The 14,839-nt window shown below is 38.9% G+C and overlaps 2 protein-coding genes across 3 annotated transcripts in view; one reads left to right on the top strand and one right to left on the bottom strand.

Annotated features, from left to right (window-relative positions):
• LOC107662730 (gastrula zinc finger protein XlCGF49.1-like) overlaps positions 1-3,207 on the top strand; it is a 9,446-nt gene extending 6,239 nt beyond the window's left edge. The window contains exon 2 of the mRNA XM_016452811.1: positions 1,439-3,207. Coding sequence (XP_016308297.1) covers positions 1,531-2,259 — 729 coding nt within the window. The 5' untranslated portion in view covers positions 1,439-1,530 and the 3' untranslated portion in view covers positions 2,260-3,207. The remainder of the gene's footprint in view (positions 1-1,438) is intronic.
• Positions 3,208-3,294: 87 nt separating this feature from the next.
• The window catches only part of LOC107662708 (CD97 antigen-like), a 17,303-nt gene continuing 5,758 nt past the window's right edge, over positions 3,295-14,839 (bottom strand). The window contains exons 2-17 of one of the 2 annotated variants that reach the window (XM_016452779.1): positions 11,832-11,903; positions 11,539-11,679; positions 11,330-11,458; positions 10,220-10,351; positions 10,089-10,135; positions 9,920-10,009; positions 9,658-9,811; positions 9,435-9,551; positions 9,149-9,351; positions 8,828-8,998; positions 8,541-8,735; positions 6,564-6,781; positions 6,285-6,443; positions 6,043-6,214; positions 5,760-5,855; positions 3,295-4,571 (exon numbers count right to left, since the gene is read on the bottom strand). In XM_016452779.1, the coding sequence (XP_016308265.1) occupies positions 4,497-4,571; positions 5,760-5,855; positions 6,043-6,214; positions 6,285-6,443; positions 6,564-6,781; positions 8,541-8,735; positions 8,828-8,998; positions 9,149-9,351; positions 9,435-9,551; positions 9,658-9,811; positions 9,920-10,009; positions 10,089-10,135; positions 10,220-10,351; positions 11,330-11,458; positions 11,539-11,679; positions 11,832-11,903 (2,171 nt within the window). In that variant the 3' untranslated portion in view covers positions 3,295-4,496. The remainder of the gene's footprint in view (positions 4,572-5,759; positions 5,856-6,042; positions 6,215-6,284; positions 6,444-6,563; positions 6,782-8,540; positions 8,736-8,827; positions 8,999-9,148; positions 9,352-9,434; positions 9,552-9,657; positions 9,812-9,919; positions 10,010-10,088; positions 10,136-10,219; positions 10,352-11,329; positions 11,459-11,538; positions 11,680-11,831; positions 11,904-14,839) is intronic. The other variant, XM_016452778.1, reaches the window with a different exon arrangement.

The raw sequence follows: 14,839 nt of genomic DNA, 5'->3' as shown, positions 1-14,839 counted from the left end.
AGTGGACATTCAACCGAGACTGCCTTGCTCTCAGTTGTTGAAGCCCTAAGACTGGCAAGAGCGGCTTCCAAATCTTAAATACTTATCTTGCTGGATCTGTCCGCTACTTTTGATACGGTGAACCACCAGATTCTCTTGTAAACCCTATTAGCAAAGGGCATCTCAGGAACTGCACGCCAGTCCAGGCTGGACTATTGCAATGCTCTCTTGGCAGGTCTTCCAACCAATTCTATCAAACCTTTACAGTTAATCCAAAATGCTGCTGCAAGATTGATTTTTAATGAGCCAAAAAGAACGCACGTCACACCTCTGTTTATCAGTTTGCACTGGCTACCAGTAGCTGCTCGCATAAAATTCAAAGCAATAATGTTTGCCTACAAAACCACCGCTGGCTCTGCACCCCTTTACCTAAATTCATTACTTCAATCAGAGTAATGTGCCCTCTAGAAGCCTGTCCTGAACGACGCTTTTTTGTGCCATCTCAAAGAGGCTCAAAATCACTTTCACGCACTTTCACATTAACTGTTCCCTCCTGGTGGAATGACCTGCACAACTCAATCCGAGCAGCTGAGTCCTTAGCCATCTTCAAGAATCGGCTAAAAATACACCTGTTCCATCTTTATTTGACCCTCTAACTCTAGCACTTTCTATTCTATTTTAATTCTGCTTTATCTATTTATACTTATAAATAGATTATATCTATTTATAAAAAAAAGTAACACTAGCTTTCTATTTTTTTCTGTTCTATCTACTTGTTTTTCTTTGTGTGTGTGTGTGTGTGTGTGTGTGTATATGTATGTATATATATGTATATGTATGTATATATATGTATATATATGTATATATATATATAAGAAATACCTTGCTACGTGTACTGTGTTAAGCTAACCGAGACTTGTCATTTGCACTTACATATTGTTGCTCTTTTGTTAGTTTTGATTGCTGCTATTGTCCTCATTTGTAAGTGGCTTTGGATAAAAGTGTCTGCTAAATGACTAAATGTAAATGGGTGGTGAATGTTCAATTTTCAAATTCACTTTATCAATGTCTGTGCATGAGTTTAATTAACTTGCAGGCTTTTTGCGATTGATTAACTACACTAAACCATATTGCATTTTTTTTTTTATTAATGATTCACCTCTAGACTTATATAGACAGATATTACAGGATTTCTGTATGACACACAAACTCTTTTCAAGTATATTTTAAAACCCAGAATTTATAAACATTTTGTTCATTTCAGATGACAAAGGCGGTTCATCTTCTGATGGAGAAACAGCCTTAACATCAAAAGAGCAGCTGAAGGTCAAAAGTTTTTCTCATGCCAAGTGTGGAAAAACACTGAGCTCAAAGAGAAACTTAACGAGATACCAGAGAAAACACACAGAACAGAAAGACTTCAGCTGCAAGAGATGCGACATCAGCTTTTCAACCGCAGAAGAGAGGAAACTTCATTCAAAAGAGCACAGGGTGAAGAAGGAGTTTCGCTGTGAACAGTGCGGGAAGGATTTTTTCACCACTGCTCAGAATATGAAAGCTCATATAAAGACACACGACGAAAAGTCTTTCCAGTGCAGCGAATGTGAAAAGTATTTCAGCACCAAAGCAAATCTGGATGCTCATAAGCGAATCCACACGGGAGAAAGACCGTACAAGTGCCCTCACTGCGAGAAGACCTACAACCACGGATCTCATCTGAAGAAACATGTGCGTGTTCACACCAATGAGAGACCGTACCAGTGCAGCGAATGTGGGAAAACCTTCATAGAGTCAGGCAGTCTAAAGTCACACCAGAGAATCCACTCTGATGAGAAACCGTATCAGTGCAAACACTGTGACAAACGCTTCCGGCAGAAATCCTATCTGAAGTGTCACGAGAGGATTCACACCGGAGAGAAACCGTATCTGTGCTCCCACTGCGGGAAGAGCTTTTCCAATCCGACACATTTTGGATTTCATAAGAGAGTCCACACGGGAGAAAAACCGTATCACTGCAGCGTTTGTGAGAAGAGGTTCAGTAAGTTTGATACTTTACAAAGCCACAAGAGGATTCATACCGGAGAAAGACCGTTCAAATGCTCACAGTGTGACAAGACGTTTGCTCGATCAGACGTCCTGAAGGTCCATCAGCGAGTTCATACAGGAGAGAAACCTTACTGCTGCTCCATCTGCGGCGAGAGATTTGCTTATTTGGGTAGCTTTCAGACCCATCAGAACAAACACGCTAAAGAAGAAACTGCTCCAGAATCATCAGAGTGACTTACATCAGTCAATCTGGAAAAAAGACTCATTCAGCTCATCCTGAAACATCAGGGCTAGAAATGACTGTTACTTCCCTCAGTGTGTGTCCCTGTTCTCTCGGCAGCCACAGAGCCACCTGTGGGAAAACATTTGTCCCGTGAAGAAACTTCGAAAGAAAAAAAGAGCAGAAAGACTTGAGTCGCGAGACACGCGGCAGCAGCTTTCCTACCGCTGATGATTAACCAGAGCAGTGCAAACAAATCCATCTTCCAACCCACATGAAATATCATGATGGGATTCACCCCAGAGAGAAACCGTACCTGTGCTTATTTAAAGAGTTTTCAGACCCACCAGAATACACACAAAAATACAAGCAAAATCGTCATAGCAATCTATTAACTAATACTAGACCTTTACTAACTAAATAAAAGGTCTCAAGCTTATTGAAGACTACGGCAAGAAATACTAGAGAAACTGAATTAAGTATTCCAGTGTAAAGATAAAACACTGCATAACCTTGCTATTCTCTGTAGGTTGTTGCACAAAACATCAGCAACTTTTTTTTGCAAGTTGAGTTTACATGATTTTAAAAATTAAACCTTTAAGTAACCATCGGGGAAAGATTCTTCAAAAAAATAAATAAATACCTGCACCGTTCTGGGAACAATATTTGATGGTTTTGGAAAAAAATAAGAATGTTATTATTGGGTTCTCAAACGGGAACCGAATGCTAACATTAAGCGAACATTTGCTTGGTTGGCTTTCCTTGGAATAAGTTCATTTAATCAAGAGAGAGCTTTTCTCTGAATGTTATTAGCCATGCAATAACCGCCATGCAAGGGAAGATGCAATAACCGCTGTGCTGCCATGCAAGGGAATATATTCACTGGGTTGAAATGAATCCTCTGGATAGAAAAGTGTTTTTGTGGCAGGTGTTCTTCCTTCAAACTACTTTAATGTGCAGATCGATGTATGATATAGAAGTGAAGTGTATGTTTATGGTGTATTTGGCAAGGCCACTCATGGGAACACAAAACAGAAATCCGCCACAGCTTCTTTTAGCAATTATTTAATACTTGCTGAAAAACATCGCAGTACCACATCAGGGCTAGACATGACCATTATTTCAAGTAAAAAAAATAACAGCAAAAAACTTTTGAATTCAAAAGATACAAAAAATGTTCTGGAAAATGTCAAATAAAGCATTTGTTTCTTATCAAATATCATTACACATACAATAGAGAGCTTAAACTTTTGTGTTGCAGAAGCAAGGAGTTTAAAACTTTCGCATTGGCTGTATCATCTTACAAAATCACTTTGTTCTCAAACTGGAAACACTGAAGTCCAAAGTATGCGTTAGTTTTGCCGCGAATGATAACGTGTGTGAGCACAGGCAGCCGACCTCATCTTTGTGCTGTCAACCCTATTTTTTTCCAGATGACGGATAAAAAATATTTTTCCAATGTGAAACAGTGGCCCCACCCAGTGTTGCCACCTTGTGGACCAACTAATTAATGGGAAAATTCAAGCTGCAGCTTTAGAACTGGGCTTTAGAAGGAAGTTGAATATAAAAGTCTACTTTACCGCTTTTATTTGCAGCTTCTGAGAAAGTTCCTTGGAAACATCAGACGTCTCCACGATATTGTAGTTTCGGGACTAGTATTACTTTGATTTGAAGGATGATTGGAGGTAAAGTAAGCAGTCTTACTGCAATGCAACATCGGCTCTGTTTAAATAGCTTTATGAATCTAAAGTACCTCTCATCTGTTTCTCACAGAAATAGAGGTCAAGTTTCCCAACAGCTTAAAGACGTAAAGTGGCATGTAAGTGCAGATCATATAAACGTGATGGTCTGTGATTGATAATAGATTAAGGCCTCTTTCATAAGGCAGATTGGAGACTAGTTCTTCAAATATCATCTTCACAACATTTTCTTATATAAGCAAATGAAAGCTGCCTTTTGCATGTAATGTAAGATGTTCTTCACTAAAGGTGCGACAAAAACAGTTAAAGTGTCTTCGAAGTCCATTAGAGGAAGAAAACTGAGCTGCATGTTTTATTAATTTCGCTGATATGATTCGAATCCGCCTCTAGTGACGCATAGGTCATGTGACGAGCCCCACACCTGAAATATTCTTGCTTAATAGACAGAAAGCAAGCAGTTTAAGATCTTCTCAGTGGAAAGGAGCCCCATGTGCTGCAGAATTAGAGCTCTGTGAGAAGTCACGCTTCCATGTGTCTTTAAAGGTCAACATCTATAAAGATCCTCCAGGACTGACAGCCGCTCTATATCTTGACTCTCCTGTGGTCGGATTGCTCCGTAGAGGTTGCTGTAAAGGTCAGAGGACACAGTTAGAAGCAGAACCTCAATCTAGTGATGCACTGAAATTAGTTGTTATTTAGCCAAAACAATCACAAACTTTAAAATTGCACATAAGCCAGTTTTTATATAGTACTTTTTAATCATTATGTTTCTACTCTGCATCATTGAAGCAACAAATATAATTATTCAAACATACATTAAATAATAAATACATCACTAACAGGTGAAGTAAAATATATATTGATAAATGTATTTATCAAAAGTCTCCTCTAGAGTTATGTTTTTCTAGCTGTCTAACGAGTTAATGTACATTGAGTGGCTTTTCTGAGGTAAATCAATGTGACATTACATTGTTTACAAGCTGTTTTATCGACATCTTTCTGTGGTCGAAACACTCATTGAGTGAGACATGAAACATTTCATTAAGTTGTTCTGTTTCTTTCAGCACCTGATGCTCATTCATGTTTATTTTGTGTTGTAACTAGTTGTAAAGAGGAAGAGATGATCGATTTACATGCCGCTTGAACTGAGACACTACAGCGATCTGTCACATTGAAGAGCATTAAAACTGTATTTATTTCAGAATTTTGTGATAAACTAACAAAATTTGGCAACCGAGACTTTGTTTCGTATTAAAAAAGCTTGTATCAACAGAAAACAGCATAGACTCCAAGTTTGTTCTGAAGATTTAAGAAACGATACCATTACTGATTGAAAACGAGAACTTGATATTGCTAATCTAGCATTAGCTGACATGTTTACCTGTTATAGTTTATCCAAGTTGTGACATGAAATAGACACTGAAACGGTCAAAACACCACCAGAAGCACTAATTATCTTTAGTGGTCAACATTTCAATGCATCACTTACCCCAGCTAACAAATTTATGTTCACGGGAACACTGATTTGCAATGTTTCTAAAACGTTAAAATGTCCAGTTTTCTTGTTGTGATTAGAACATTATTTAAAAAGGTGCAATGCAGCATTCTCCTAACCTTTAACCTGACATTCTTTGAACATTTATTTGTAATATTCCAAGAACATTAGCGTTGGCATTCAGAAAACATCAATAACATCATATGGACATTCTGAGAATGTTGTTAGAATGTTTATCTTAACATTTATATATACTTTATAAAACGTTGAAGTGAAAGTTAACATATTCAACAATTATGTCCTTGCAATGCAGATTTACCTGACTGTTGCTGGACTGATTGGTGCTGAATTCTGAATATTTCTTCTCCTTAAGTGAGCAGATCCTGCTAATCAGCGTGCAATACTCCTCTCTGACCTGAAGGGGGCGACACAAAACACGTTGAAAACACTGATGGCTCTTGGCCAGAATACAGTGAAATGCTTTATGCAGGGAGTCAGAAATCTGTCTGACTATGAGTTGAGATCTTTGAAATGTAGTTTGAATCCAGACTTTACTGTCTTTTCCTTTTTGGTGCATTGTGCATTTGTTTGTGTGTAAGCACCGGTTTGGACAGCAGGCAGTGCATGATGAAGATGAGCGCCCCCTGCAGGCTGTTGAGGATGGTGAAGAGGTACAACGCAACCTGAGTTACTTTCTCGTAGAAGAGGAAGGAACCGAAAACCCACATCCCTCCAAGAATACAGAACTGAGCCACAGCGGTCACCGTAAAACCCCTGAAAGTCACCAGAAATGGGTTAGACTCGATGACTGAATCTATTTTGGGCTCCGATAATTAACACTCACCTGATGTTGCGGAGTTTGGAGAGGTCTGGATTGAGGCTGGAGAATTTTTCGGCCAGTTTCCACACGGTGATGATGAAGACAAAGCTGTTGAGGATGACAATGATGCAGATGGGCGCGAGGAAGCTCCATATGAAATTTTGGTCAAGTGAGAGCCAACAGCTGGAGCACAGACACAAAATAATCATAAAAACAGCTGGAAAGCACTTGGATAACACTGATTTAGAGCCTGTCAAACTTGTTCACACGAACAGCGCTTCACGCAAATTCACACACACTCACTGTCGCTCGGTGCCGTATCCCGCTGGGAAGGCGATGGCAGAGACGGTGACGATGACGAGAGGGACTCCGTATCCCACCAGATACATGTAGAGATGCTTTAATGTGGTGTGAAACACCAGCACAACCATCCGATAGAGCTGAACCCCCTCCAGCAGCATCCAGCAGAACGCAGACAAGAAGAAGAAGTGAAGCAGACCGGCCACGATCGCACACCCCACCTGAGACAAACGAAGAGAAACAGCACAATTACATTAGTAAAGTTCGTAAACAAACATTGATGTTGGCTTGACAGCATTGTTTGAAATTTTAAAGATTTTTATTGAAGACAATAAAACATTATTAACACAGTTCTAGCATGTTGCTACCATGTATTAACACATTGCTAGTACTTTTAGCAATTTGCTACCATGATTTAACATTTCGCTAACATGTTTTAGCATTTTGCTAGCATGTTGTAACATGTTAACATGTTTTAGCTTGTTGCTAAAAATGCTTGTTTTAACATTATGCTAGCATGTTTTAACATGTTTTTAACATGATTTAGCTTGTTGCAAAAACATGCTTGTTTCAGCATTATGCTAGCATGTTTTAACATGATTTATTTTTAACATGTTTTAGCATGTTGCTAGCATGTTGTAACATGTTAACATGTTTTAGCTTGTTGCTAAAAAAAGTTTGTTTTAACAATGCTAGCATGTTTTAACATGATTTAGCATGTTGCTAGTATATTTTAACATTTTAGCTTGTTGCTAACATGTTTTAACATGATTAGCATGCTTTAACATGCTTTAACATGTTGTTAGCATGTTGCAAAAAAATGCTTGTTTTAACATTATGCTAGCATGTTTTAACATGTTTTAACATGATTTAGCATGTTGCTAGTATATTTTAACATGTTAACATGTTTTAGCTTGTTGATAACATGACTAACATGCTTTAACATGTTGCTAACATGATTTAGCACATTGCTAGAATGTTTTAACATGTTTTAGCTTGTTGATAACATGATTAGCATGCTTTAACATGTTGCTAGCATGATTTAACACATTGCTAGAATGTTGTAACATGTTTTAGCTTGTTGCAAAAAAATGCTTGTTTTAGCATTATGCTAGCATGTTTTAACATGATTTATCATGTTGCTAGTATATTTTAACATTTTAACATGTTTTAGCTTGTTGATACCATGTTTTAACATGATTAGCATGCTTTAACATGTTGTTAGCATGATTTAGCACGTTGCTAGCATGTTGTAACATGTTAACATGTTTTAGCTTGTTAAAAATGCTTGTTTTAACAATGCTATTATGTTTTAACATGTTTTAGCATGTTGCTAGTATATTTTAACATGTTAACATGTTTTAGCTTGTTGCTAAAAAATGCTTGTTTTAACATAATGCTAGCATGTTTTAACATGATTTAGCATGTTGCTAGTATATTTTAACATGTTAACATGTTTTAGCTTGTTGCTAAAAAATGCTTGTTTTAACATAATGCTAGCATGTTTTAACATGATTTAGCATGTTGCTAGTATATTTTAACATGTTAACATGTTTTAGCTTGTTGCTAAAAAATGCTTGTTTTAACATAATGCTAGCATGTTTTAACATGATTTAGCATGTTGCTAGTATATTTTAACATGTTAACATGTTTTAGCTTGTTGCTAACATGTTTTAACATGATTAGCATGCTTTAACATGTTGCTAGCATGATTTAACACATTGTACTAGGATAGTCATTAAGTTTTGCTAATGATAGCTTAAATACTCTACATGACTTATTGTACAAATAAGACATGAAGTTCAGACCTGAGTGGTTTGGTGGTTGTAGCTGAAAGAAAAATTAGTCTAAGAAGAAGAAGAAGCTTAAATAGTAGACCTTGGCTTTGTCAAGCCAGCATAATAAACAGTAAACACTGCTTGTGATTCTCTACGTTTTTGACTTTAAGGCCCCAGTATACAGAAGATATGAGACAGACACCTGATTGTGAGTGCTGGAGATCCCACAGAGGAAGACGAGGTCTGCGATGAAGAGACAGATGCTCAGATGGAGATGAATGCTGGTTCGGGTTCCTTTGATGGAGCGGCAGAACCGGAACGTCAGGATACAGAGAAACAAACAGACCAGAGACAGAGCTAAACCCACACGCGTGATCAACACCAACTCAAACGAGTCCTGGAGGAGAGGAAGAGGGAAAATCATCATCATTTCATATTAAAGATCTGAATTAAATGTTAAATCACAGTTTTTCTGGCTCACGGATGTACCTGGACAGGATAGAGAGCCATTAACACAGCGAAACTACTGAGATGAGAGCAGGAGCAGGCTGTATGAGTGCTGTTAAACCACGCCCCCTCACAGCCCCGCCCAGACCACGCCCCCTCAGCCTCATCCCAGTACACACAGGAGTAAGCCACGCCCTCAGACTCTGCCCTCTCCTGAAGAAGATGGGACAGAATGACTAACAGTTAAGAAAAGGGGAAAAAAAATACATCAACATCTGATGTTCTGCATGACAATTGGTGTGTGTCTCCACTGAGATCTTGTGCTGGTCTGTGTTTGTTGAGCTGATCTGTCAGTATCTTCACCTCCTCGTGTGTAAAGACGAGCATCACCGGCTCTGACAGATGCTTGGTTTCTGCATTACTGACGACGGCCGTCACCACTTTAGAGTTGAGTTGATAAGTGACGCTTCTCTCTTCATCATCTGATCTCTCTCTGCTCATCTTGTGGAGCAGATCGCTGGATGAGTTCAGATCTTTATAACTGACCAGAGCCGCAAACGCAAAACCTAAAGGAAAACGACGTTCACATCTCGTCAGGAAAGTGCTGATGGTTTCATAAGTACATATATGTGCACGTGTTTATTTGTACCTGGATATGATTTACCTACAACTGTTTCCCAGCTGGTGCTGAAGAGGGCGGAGTCTGTGCTCAGAGTGACACGCCCACTGGGCGGAGCCTGACCCCACTTGACTGCAACCTCAGCGACTGTGATTCACATCATGAAGATTTAATAAAAATGCCTTATTTTCATTATCTCCATTCAGTACCATAGTGTGACTGTGTCTAAACTGAAATGTGTGTGGTTCCTCACAGGTGTTGTGCGTCTCCATCCTGGTCACAGGCTCTTTCAGCTGAGGTCCGATCAGATGCATGCTGTTCTCCACCGCGTCCAGAAACTGATTCAGCGTCTCGCCGTCAGCGATGTTTCCTTCAGACAGCAGCTCGTCAGAAGAAGTGAACACATTCTGTCAAACACAGTGAGATTTAGAGGAATATTCCAGGTCAAACTGCTCTACCAACAAGAACAGAAATGCAGAAGAAAACAGGAGGAAAAAGAAAGCTGTTTGTTTCACCTCCAGTAACTGCTCTCCCGTCTTACGGCTGCCATATGAATCACGCAGCGCCTCACAGCTGTTCCTCAACAGCGCCAGTAAATGCTTCAACTAGAAGACACAGAAATCAAAGGCTGAATACTGATTATTCACCAAATACTATCAAAATAATCACGAAGAGTCATTCTACCTTTACAGGCGCGTCCTCCAAGTGCTCAAAGTGGTCGCAGTTTATCTCTGCGCACAGCAACATAACACAGTTAATTGTTTTGCACAGCTACACAATAAACACAGACACGCACATGCAAGCTGATCGCTCACCGATGCATTTTGACTGGTCGTTGCCATAGTTACTGTAACCCTGGGGACATTTGCAGCTGTATCCGCCTTGATGATTGTAGCAGTGTGCGTTTGTGCCGCACACATCTGGATCAGGTTTACACTCATCGATGTCTGTGAGAGAGAGAAGACTGTCAATCATATGAAATAACCCCCATATAGCATACATGGATCACCTCGTAGCAGATCTATACAGGTGGAGCTGGGGAAGGTGGAGGGTTTCTGAAGCAAGCTGCACTGCTACGGCAAGCTCTAGTCATATACTTGAATGCTGAGCAGCGAGCTCATTGGCTACCGATACAGGAGAGAACCAATCAGCTGTGCCATGTGATAATGATGTCATTAGGTCAGATTGAGTTAGACCTATCGGACTGCGCCATCTAGAGTTTCATGCCAGAACTCTGTATTTACTATGCCAACAAAAGTCTCTGCACTTCTGGATGAAAGCAGGCCTTCCTAATCGACCGCTACTAGTTTTATAAATAGCAACTCGTACTGTTTTGCAATGTTTTTTTTTGTATGGGAAACCCAAGACAATCTCAAACATTTGTCAAAATGTGTAGTAAACACCAGAGCTCACTGCATGAGACACAATTATGTCAAAATGCAACTCAACTTGATCGATCTCCAGTGTGACAAATCAGCCATCCTTTCTATCAGACGTTTTTACATGTTTTGCTAAGGCAAATATAATGCTTTCATTTGCTAGATGATAAATTAACGATACTTGCATGCAAAGTTATAGTGAAATCGTGTGGAGAAGTAGCATACTGCAGTTTCACAGCGTCTATTGCATACAGTAAGCTGCTATTTCATCCCAAACAGAGCCCATCATTAATATAGTACTGAGATGGTGGCAAGAACTGATTATATGAACTTATATTCTATGCTTAAAAAAATGCTAAATGCATCACACAGATCTTGAATGGTTATAATCAGGGTAGAAATTAACCAGGGCTTTGGGGGAAAATGTTACAATTTGTTATATAATATTTATCTATGTTAGGAGTATTTGATGTTCTGATGATTATAAGGATGTTCTTTGCTTTGATCAACAGTCAAATAACAAGCAGTATGATTGAGGACACTCACCTAAACAATCTGCGTCCAGTCTTGAAGGCCGGTATCCATTTCGACACGAGCAATTGTAGGAGCCGATGGTGTTCACACACTCCAGATCACCTGAGCAATCATGTGTTTTCTCAAGACACTCATTAATATCTGTTGAGGGAAGCAGTTGATATTAGTTACAGTAATTAAAACAGTAGTGGACTCTTATGTCCCATAATCCTCTCTCGTACCCAAACACTGTCCTGTTGCTGCTGTCAAGTTGGGTGTTGTTGACCGAAATCCATCATTACAGGAGCAGTAGTAGCTTCCAGGTGTATTTACACACTTGGAGTGATCGCCACACACACCCGGCGTCACACACTCATCCTCATCTGTAAGAGAGACAATCAGGAAGGAAACATCATTACAAAGTTAGAAGAGAACTACAGTTACACAAATTCCCATTGTTTGAGTGACATACAGGCCATTATCTGTGTGTTATGACAGAAACATATTGTATTAAAACACATAAAGTGCTCATTACCAACACAGCTGCTGTTTCTTCTTTGAAGTCCCTTGTCACATGTACGAGATTCACTAGACACCAGGAGCAGACCTGATGAAGAAAAAGAAAAAACAAGATCTTATTTTTGTACTACTGAGTGTTTGAAATAACACACTGGAACTTTAAGTGTCCTCCTTCCACTAGCAGATCTAGTGATTATGCGTAAAGTTCATGTTGTTGATTCAGTAACGCTCTGACAGTGTTCATTCGGTGAAAGATTCGCCAAACCGGTACCTCGTGATTCTTTTTGAACGGTTCACTAAGTGACCTGGCCCATCATTTGAACCAGACTTCACTGATTGTGAGATATGTTTTTGATTCAATAAAAATAACCGACTCATAAGAATCATTTGACTTGGACTACACTAGTTGTGTGTTATGTATTTGATTCACTAAAAATAATTGATTCATAAGAGTCATTTGAATTGGACTACACAAGTTCTGTGGAATGTTTTCCATTCACTTAACAGAACCGACTTATAAGAGTCATTTGAAATGGATGCACTGGATGCATGGTATATTTTTGATTCACTAAAAACAACATACTCATTTTAAGAGTAATTTGTGAATTGGACTACACTAGTCAAACTGTGTTTGTGTTTGTTGTCGCGTGCAGTGCACAAGAACAACGATTTTATTAGTCAATTTAGAATGAAAGCAATGCAGCTCTGCAAACAGAGAGGTAACTTTGACATGTCTTTTCCATGGCGCTGTGGATTCAAACGCTGCAAGATATGAGTGAATAAGATGCAGTCTTCACCGTGGCATGGTTAACTTTTGAACACATTTCAAGAGGACGTGTGGACTGTTAGCATTCAACAGAATGCAAGAATATTGTATCTGCCTCGTCTTGTGTTCAATACAAGGTAAGTATTCAAAAAGTAATCTAACCAACGTCTATAAAGTCTTAATATCGGTATTGAAAGTGATGAAATGGGGGCTTAATACAGTTTTTAGATCCTTAACAAGTAATGCCTGTACGTATGTATTGTTAGAGCTCTTGGTTGCAGTCTGCATGCAAACAAAACATGCACTTTCACATATATGCAAAACACTCATTTACTCGCAAACACAAATGACCCCAAACGATTGTGAACGTGTTCAGGAAACCACAGATGTGCTGAAGATGTCCGGTACGAGCTGAAGCAAGCGAGATGTGTCGAGCGATTCTACGGAGTAAACGAACATTTCTCACAACTCTCAGAATAATCTGTTCTTCTGCAGAACGAGAGAGCGCTTCACACCATTTTCAGACCATCTTTTCTCGCCTGCTGTCTTTCAGTTTAACACAGAGCAACAGACGTGATGCTAGATATTCCACCCAACACACACTCACGTCATGCATTTCTTTTTTGGTTAACGTTGTGATATTTATTTCAATCTTACATGTCAGTGTCAAATCCAATGTCTAAACTCAATAAACTGTGATCGTAGATAAACCCCTAAATAAAGTTTAAGGGCAGTGAGTGTTTTTTTGTCTATATATTTGTCTTTCAGTTTGACTGTTGGTGGTCTGTATAAGCAGAAGGTGGCATTTGAGTAACTAGTTCAGCATTGTGTGTCAGGGGATCATGTGTGTGTAGAAGTCTGAACTAGAGCTGATGTTCATCTCATCCATCTGTGGTTACTCTTCCGCAAGTTTCACAGTAACATTTGGCAAAATCGTGGTTGACTTCTAGATACAATTCTGCACTCTGTCTCAACCCTCCCACAATACTTTCTTTCTAGCATCATATATTTTCACTAAGACATTATTTAGTATGTTTATTAAGATGTTTCCTCTTGGGAATGAATTTCAGATTTTACGGTCCTTGTTGGGACTTTTGGCTACATGTGTATGTATGCAAACCATAACCCACAAACATGGTGCAAAATGAACGGCAAGTGTCAAATGAAAGTGAGGGCACGTACGCTCATGAGATTTTACTCTGCGTCAGAGAGCGTTTCAGTGGGATGCTGAGAAAAAAACACAAGGGCTTGTGAAACTGAAGCTCCGTCATAAGAGTTGAGAAAGCTTTAACTGTTGCCGCAACACATTCTGATGTAGAGAGAAGGAGAATTGCAGAGAAGTGCTTTTGAAAATCCGTTTGCTTGAAGAACTTCTAATATTCCTGGAACCTTTCAATTGCAAAATATGTTCTTTGAGTTTAGATTATTAAAATGTTCTTCAAAACTGGTTCTTTGAAGAACTGTTCACTGAAAGGTTCTGTGGGAAACGCTAAATGGTTCTTCTTTGGCTTCGGTGGAAAAAACAAACATTTTGGAACCTTTCTTTTTAAGAGTGTAAAATATTCTAGTCTAAAGTGAAATTACAAGTTTTATATAATTAAAGAAACTGGATGTGACTTCATGAGTTTCACTCAATCAGCCTGTGGTTGAATGTAAATTATCATACGAATTTTAAAATGAAACAAGAAAAAAAAAACACCAACAACATGGCATTTTAAAAGAAGCATGTTTTTCCACTATAAAGAACATTTCGTGGAATGTAAAGATTCCATGGATGTGTAAAGGTTCTTCATGGAACCATCACTGTGAATAAATAACTTTTTGTTTTTTAATAAGAGTGCTGGTGTCTTCAGCCCTTTTCTTCAAAATGAGAACTGTATTTCTTTCTCTACAGATGAACTAAATGAACTACTTCAATGAAATCCCACATTAACATATCCACCATTAAATAAACTCACTATAGATCCATTGACCAATATACACACACACGCACACACACACAAACAGTGTTTTGGTGTAGTTCTTATCAGTCTTATCTTACTGTCCTCTGGTGTCTGTGTTTTGTCTAAGAAAGAGACTCTTCATTATGATTCAGTGCTGTAAAGACGACGTCTGTCTGCTTTCATGGAGAAAAGCTCAAAGAATAGTCATTGTTTAACACACACACACACACACACACTGCTCAAATTACCAGTCCAGCTTCAACTTAAAGATACTCAACACACACACACACACACAGACACACACACACAGACACA

Source organism: Sinocyclocheilus anshuiensis, unplaced genomic scaffold (genome assembly GCF_001515605.1).
Source record: "Sinocyclocheilus anshuiensis isolate Anshui unplaced genomic scaffold, SAMN03320099.WGS_v1.1 scaffold687, whole genome shotgun sequence".
NCBI lineage: Eukaryota > Metazoa > Chordata > Actinopteri > Cypriniformes > Cyprinidae > Sinocyclocheilus > Sinocyclocheilus anshuiensis.
Note: the sequence above shows the minus strand (reverse complement) of the source record. Positions and strands in the feature narration are given on the sequence as shown.